At 46.0% G+C, this 7,678-nt stretch overlaps 1 protein-coding gene across 1 annotated transcript in view; it reads right to left on the bottom strand.

Moving 5' to 3' along the window:
• PLCZ1 (phospholipase C zeta 1) overlaps positions 1-7,026 on the bottom strand; it is a 24,938-nt gene extending 17,912 nt beyond the window's left edge. The window contains exons 1-2 of the mRNA XM_018562384.1: positions 6,813-7,026; positions 1,785-1,986 (exon numbers count right to left, since the gene is read on the bottom strand). Coding sequence (XP_018417886.1) covers positions 1,785-1,986; positions 6,813-7,026 — 416 coding nt within the window. The remainder of the gene's footprint in view (positions 1-1,784; positions 1,987-6,812) is intronic.
• Positions 7,027-7,678: the final 652 nt, after the last annotated feature.

The raw sequence follows: 7,678 nt of genomic DNA, 5'->3' as shown, positions 1-7,678 counted from the left end.
TCATTAGCCATGATGACAATATCTGGGTGCTGGTAATAGTCTTATCACAGAATGTCACCCGTCCTCCAGTGTCCGAAACATGTCCTCCTGTGTCCGAGTATTGTTTGTAATGTCCAATTTTTGGTTGCTGACATATTACAATACAGATGTGATTTGAAGAGAAAGTAATATCAATGTAAGGCTAGCAGAGGGTGTAGGGTTGGAGTTTGTGGTAAGGGTTAATATGAGGGTTAGGCTGAGAATTAAGGGTTGGGTTAAAATCTAGAGATAGACCTTGTTGTTAGAGTCAGGGGTTAGGTTCAAATCTGGTGTGGATTGTGGTGTTTGGCGTTAGGATGAATTCCAGGCATAGATTTCAGTGTTAGGGTTAGGATTTAGTTTGAATTCTAGTGTTATAATTGGGTGTCAGGTTGAATTCTAGGGTTAGACTTTGGTGTTACATTGAATTCTAGGGTTACAGTTTTCTGTTTGAGTAAAGGGTTAGGTTGAATTCCAGAAATAGACTTTGATGTTAGGGTTAGGTTAAAATCTATGGTGGATTATGGTGTTTGGCATTAGGTTGAATTCCAGGCTTAGACTTTAGTGTTAAGGTTAGGATTTAGTTTATATTCTAGTGTAATCATTTTGTGGCAGGTTGATTTCTAGGGTTAGACTTTGGTTTTAGGGCTAGGCGTTAGATTGAATTTTAAGGTTAGACTTTTGTCGGAGTAAGGGGTTAGGTTGAATTCTAAAGTTAGGCTTTGGTGTTAGGGTTAGGTTGAATTCTAGTGTTAAACCTTAGCGCCTGGGTTAGGGGTTAGGTTAAATTCTGAGGTTAGACTTTGGTGTTTAGGTTAGGAGTTAGGCTAATTTCCAGAGTAAGTTTTTGGTGTTAACATTAGGTGGTCAGACTTTACTGCTAAGGTTAGCGGTTATGTTGAATTCTAGACTTTGGTTTTGGTGTTAGGGTTAGGTTGAATTCTAGTATTATATTTTGGTGTTAGGGTTAGGTTAAAATTCTACAGTTAGACTTTGATTGAAAGATTTTAGGGTTAAGGTTGTGGTTAGATTCTGGGGTTAGACTTTATTGTTAAGGTTAAGGGTTAGGATGAATTATAGTAGTAGATTTTTATGTTAAGATTAGGTTAGGCTCTAGGGTTAGACTTTGATTTTAGGATGTTAGGGTTAAGGTTGTGGTTGAATTCTAAGGTTAGACTTTGATAGGGTTTAAGGGTGTAATTGAAAACTTGAGTTAAACTTTGATGTTAGGGTTAGAGTTAGGTTAAATTCTAGGGTTAGACTTTAGTGTAAAATTTAGAAGATTTTCTTGAATCCTAATGTTAGATTTTGATGATAGGATAGGGTTAGGGTTAAATGTGTAGGGTTAATGTCTAACCCTAGACATTAACTTAACCCCTATCACCTTAGGGTTAGACTTTGGTATTAGGGGTTAAGTTAATGTCTAGGGTTAGACTTTGGTGTTAGGGGTTGGTTTGAATTGTAGGGTTAGACTTTGGTATTAGGGGTTTAGTTAATGTCTGGGGTTAGACTTTGGTGTTAGGGGTTAGTTTGAATTGTAGGGTTAGACTTTGGTGTTAGGTTGTTGGTTTGAATTGTAGGGTTAGGCTTTGGTCTTAGGATTAGTGCTTAGGGTAAACCCTAACTTCTACCTTAAAGTGGCGACTTTTTTCATCTTATTTCCCCTGAAGTGCCAAGTCGCAAAATTAGAAGCAAAGTATGACAAAAGTCACACACGTGTCCCCTGAGCCTGAACCCGGACCACGCACAAACCTGGAGCCACTTACTTGCTGTAAGCCGAGAGATGGCTTTCTCCTACCAGCTGGTTCCCGACCAGGTAGGTATTGTGTGAGGTGGAGATGAAGTAGTTGGTCAGAGGTTGGTTCATGTCCTGGTAGATCTCAGTACAACTCGGCCTGAAGATGTGAGTTTCATCCGAGCGCATGAATCTGACAAATCCATCAAAAGTCATATACATCTTTCTCCGAGCTGGAAGTCAGAACAGATCCGAGATTAATGGACAACATATACTCAAAGTCTGATATATGGACACATAGCCATGCTCATAGAGTTGCTCAATAAGGAATTATGTGACGTGTCGACCTCTTTAATTATAATGTGCATTTGATAGTAAAAAATCTGTTTCTTCAGTCCTCAGCCTATGACACCGGGCTGAGAACAGCATGAAAGGTCAGAGCCCCGCCCCCCTGACCATCGTGCTAGAGTAGACAATGTCATTCAGTCTTACACAGTCCCCTACATACATGCTGCTCCACCCACATCTGCACAGCTACCTGTCTGTCACTAAATACTCTTTATTGCCACCTATTTTTCTATTTTTTTAAAGCCCGTGGAGCGTGCTCGAAAACGAAATCACCTGTGAACAAAAAAAAGTGAATCGTGAAATCACAACACACAAAAACGTGCACAAGGGTGCTTGGTCCTTCAATAAAGAAGGGACCCGATTTCCCGGCGCAAGGTTTCCGACAGGGGCTAGGAATACTATGGTCCACCAACCCGAAGGCCGGCGGACCCGGATCCTTTGGGGACCTGCCGGAACAGGTCCCTTTACAGTACTAGGTAGGGGGCTCTCCCGAAGAGAGACCCCCTGGGTGGTAGGAGACAGAGAACCCTATGTAAGGGCACAGAATCTCCTCCCTACATCAGGAATGGGCCCCCGAAGGTACCCGCACCCTCCGCAATCTGTGGGTCAAATTTAAAAATAAAAAAGCATGCCAATCGTGCATGTAGTGCATAAATAAATCTAAAGTGCCAGTGCACCACGCTGACAGGCCTTAGGGGCCGGAGTGCAAAAATATTGCCCCAGACTAGCCATAAGGCCTGTCCAAAAGGCGTTGTGTAGAAAATGCAAGAGGTGCCGTGACCTTGTGTCAGCGAACTAGTGCTGGGGTCCCACACCCAGTGTAATTCTCTGCCACCCCTGAAACGCCACCTCCAGGGGGCACAGCACCACGGGCTTCTGCCGCCCCTGAACCCTCCAGCCAGACCAAACACAGCATCCGTTCAGTCAGGAGGCATTAGTGCCGAGGAAACTCCCCCCTCTTCCAAAAAGGAGTCGCCTCAGCACCCACCTTCACTCCAGAGAGTAGGGTTTGTAGGACGGTCCATGCTTTTCCCCTCCGAAAACTGATAAGAACAGATACTACACTTGATCTTAGCCAAAAGGCCGAGGTGATAGATTGCCCAGTCATGACTTGGGATGTCAAAGCTGGGGTCACCACATGTAATTATCATCCTGTTTATGGTCACCATACTGCTAACTGAGTCTCAGCAGGGTTAATATTCCCTGATATAGAGATGACCACTAGAGGCAGCATTTCCTGGCCTGTATATAATGAAATATAATAATAAAAACATATACCAGTAAAAATAGAAATACCTGAAAGTCATGTCAGTTACTGATAACCTACTTGAGGCTGGGTTCACACCATTTTCCGGACCAGATATGGAACATAGTGCATTGCGTTTTTTTTTTAGCTTAAAATTGTCTTACAGGTGCGTTCCAGTGCATTTTTGATGCATTTTTTATGTATTTTTGATGCGTTCCAGTGCATTCCAGACCAGAGAAAATAGGACAAACAGTATTTTTCTGGTCTGGAATGGACAGCGCCGGTGGGGACAGAGGCCAGAAATAGCATAGGGATTCATTAGGATGCGTTTTGGGTCCGGAAACAATCTTGTCTGGTGTGGAGGTAATCTGGATGTGGTGTGAATGGGCCCTAAAATACATTACAATCCCATTTGAATCACCCAATTCGGCTCAGACGACACCTTCCTCTTTTCCGAATCCCCTGAACCTCATTAGGTCATTAAAGCGAACGCAGAATCGGATACAATGGCTCCAGGACCGCAAAAGGACTGAAGTTGGTTTTCTGCTGAATATATAATTTCACAACTTCTCTGCGAAGTTCCCTCTCGGGGTGTCTTCTCCGCATTGTTTGTTATACATTATTCATGTCTCGTACGATACAATTGTAACAATAACCGCCGTCGCTGCGGCGCTAAAGAGAAAATATTGATTTATGTTGATACAAAAGAAATCACGTTTTGTGGCTGAATACATTTGGCAAGATCCGGACGGCGCTGGAAGCAAACAGATGCAAAGAGGAGATCTTTTCTTAAAGTGACATTAAACCCTCAGATTTTTTAACATAAACCAATACTGTAATGTGTGCCTTACTGCAATCCATGGTAGTTTCCCTTCTCTTTGCTGCTCTTCCTTTTAAATCCTCATGTCTTCTCATGCTGGGGAGAACTTCTGTTTTGCAGCAGACTGCCTTGTCTCTGGAATGGATACATGATGTCTGTGTGTAGGTTTGCAACCTGAGCCAGCACTACAGACAGAGGCACTCAGCTGCAAAGGGAAGTTCTCCCCCAGCATGAGAAGACATGAGGATTTAAAAGGAAGAGCAGAATTTTTTTTATTTTTTTTTACCAAAAACGTCCCGGAACGCATCAAAAACGCAGCACAACCCACTGCGCGGCGTGTGCAGAAACTCATGCAGATCTGTACACGTCTGACTGTCCCGAAATCTCCGGGTTCTGTAATCCAATGTTATTGGATGTTGCTGCAAATCCACTGGGATGAAATAATATCAATGTAACAGAAAACGTTTCTGAACATGTCAATCCGGTTATCGACACATACCAAATGAATGATGTGTTCTCACTTAGAGGCATGCTTCACAGAGAGATCACATGACCTCCCTTCCCTGCATCTTCTAACTGCTGCCGGATATCACTTGATAAATAGTGCAAAGCTAGCCCAAAGCATAGGTGAATTAGCCACCGGCTTCAAGCAGTGGGGTTGGGAATGAAAACGCATCTTTGCTTTGCCATGGAGCCAACTCACTAATCAGAACACGTTGCACAGATAACCGCAGACTAGGGTTGGCGAGGCTATGGAGCTCAGACCAAGGCCAGATTAACATGGGGGCTACTGGAGTGCCAGCCCGAGGCCCACCACTGAAAACAGACCCGGCTGGCCCGGAACGCCTCGGTATGCTCAATGGCAATCCGGACTGGCAAGGGTAAACAGTAGGGATGCACCAATACTAGTATCGGTATCTGTGCCGAGTATTTGGGCAAGTACTCGTACTCACTCAAATGCTCCGATGCCTAGCCCAATACTTCCGATATCAGGAAGCCGGGCAGCAAGTCATTACATGCTGCTGGCTTCCTGCTTGGCCGGGAAGCTGGCTCCATGCTCCTTCGTCAGTTGTGACAAGGGAGCATGGAGCCGGCTTCGTGATGAGGGAGCATGGAGCCGCCTTCCTGGCCAATCAGGAAACCGGGTGCCGCCTCATTACACAGCGCCCGGCTTCCCGGTTGGCCAGAAAGCCGGCTCCATGCTATCTCGTCACCTAGTAACGAGAAGCATGGGGGCGGCTTCCCTGCTAATCAGGAAGCCGGGTGGTGAGTTTTTACATGCCGCCCGGCTTCACGGCTAATCAGCGGCTTAATGGGACTTCCAGTATTGGTATTCGGTATCAGCGAGTACCGGAAAAAAAATATCGGTACTCGATATCGAAAAACGGATATCTGTGCATCTCTAGTAAACACAATCAGCCAGAGGCGCCGGTGGCTCTCTAAACAGGCATACTAGGCAGCCTCCCACTAAAGCAAAGCGGGGCCCCAGCGAGGAGCAAGTGGCCACTTAATTAGAGAGCCGTCTCTGCTGCTTCCCGTCCGGCCAACCGACAGCACTAGGGCCATGATGCTCTTAATTCGGCGCTGGCTCAGACTTTCACATCCTGGTGCAACCGGATCCAGAGATGAGTGAAAGTAAACTCAGAAAGGATCTGCGCTTTTGGGCCCTAAATAAGGTTCTTCTTAGGGCCCCAAAAAGGCTTTTCAAAGGGCCCCGTCACACCATCAAGAGTGCGTTCCAGTGTGTTCGGCCTCTGGAATGCAACCCGGCCGGCTCACTTTGTTTTGGGACGGGAGGGGGCGTGGCCGTGCATTGAACTCAATGGCACTGCAGCCACGCCCCCGCCCGCGGTGCCCGATTGCCGTTACCCAAACACGTGGCACATGTGCGATCTGCAAAAAAATGTGCATGCAGCATTTTATGCAGATCGCACTGGACCGGACGCAGGCACTAATGTGCCACACGTTCGGGTGCCGGCGATCGCACCGCTGGCGGGGGGCATTGAGTTCAATGTACCGCCACACCCCCTCCCGCCCCAAAACACAGTGAGCCAGCCGGGTTGCGTTCCAGTGCGTTCCAGAGGCTGAATGCACTGGAACGCAATCTTGATGGTGTGACTGGCCCTTATTGTCAAATATTAGCAGTCTAAAGGGGCCCTATCAGGACAGAAATCTGAGAGGTGATATTGCTGACTTGTTTTCAGAGGAGCATGCTCTAGGCCCGCAGGGGTGTCAAACTCAATTTAATCGTGGGCCGCATCAACATTAGGGTTGCCCTCAAAGGGCCTGTAAGACTATATAAATGTAATAATTGCCTCTGCATTCGATTACCACTGGTTTTAGTAATAACTTAATACTTAGATCTGAAAGTAGAAGTCTAGGAAATGGCCTGGTGGGCAGGATTCGGCCCCTGGGCCTGGGGTTTGACACATGTGCTCTAGGGTTACCATCCCTATGCTAGCTTTGATGCTTGCTGAGTCTCAGCCCCGGAACAAGCATGCAGCCAGTAAAGTCTCAAAAGTCTGAATTCCCATTCTGCAAGTTTGTTCCAGGTTGGGGACTCCCCAAGGATGGGGATGGCAGCCCAGAGCCAATGGGGGCCCATATAGATAATGCTACCACACACGTCTGGAAGTGGTCCTCACCTTTCTGGTCCCTCTCGTATTTCTCTACCAGCTTGAAGACTCTCTGCATGTCCGCGTGGTTCTCATGGAGCTCAATTTGGAGGAAATGTAGAAGGTCTTTAGGGTGGAGGAATCTGTCAGTGGTGGAATATTCCCTAAATATGCAGTCGATCTCTTTTCTGTGGACGAAGCACCTGTAGATGGACTTGAAGATTTCCATGTTGATGTGCCTCATCCTGTCCTTGCTCCTTTTCTAAATATCAGAGAGCCAATCAGAGCAAAGTGTCACTGCAAGTGAATGCTTAATGTGGACCTGTCATCAGATATATCTGTTCTTTTTAAAGGCAGCATGCTCAGTAATGTGTCGGTGTAACACACCCAGGTATTTATTCCCTCGCACAGAGATCACAGTGATCCCCATGACAATGCCTTCATCTGCTTTTGCCTCGAGGATGGCACCATCTTTGCCTGGGCATCATCCAGGGTGATTATATACTTCCTGGACCAACATACTGGTCAAGAGATGACACAATCATATAAACCCATGGCTCGTGTTCACAAGTGTCTGGCACAAATCAGCCCCTGCTGCAGCCTCTCACCTTGTCCTCCTGCCTGCAGCAGACTGATGACATCATCTTAGCCTAGGGAAAGTCACTGACTGGAGCTCAGCGATGGCTTTTTATTGCTCAAAGTTGGAGCTTTTCTGAAAAAATTATACTGTTGCTGTATATCTCGACATACAGACTTGTACAGTTACTGACAGGTCCACTTTAAGGCCTCCATATTGAAACAAAATGGCATTTACATTCAAAGCACATTGGTCAGTCTGGATGACTAGAGGACAATGGTGGACATAGATATAAAATAATGGGTTTAAAAATGAACAT

The sequence above is a fragment of the Nanorana parkeri genome, unplaced genomic scaffold (genome assembly GCF_000935625.1).
Source record: "Nanorana parkeri isolate BGI_ZX_2015 unplaced genomic scaffold, ASM93562v1 scaffold576, whole genome shotgun sequence".
Taxonomy (NCBI): Eukaryota; Metazoa; Chordata; class Amphibia; order Anura; family Dicroglossidae; genus Nanorana; species Nanorana parkeri.
This window is presented reverse-complemented; position numbering and strand designations above follow the sequence as displayed.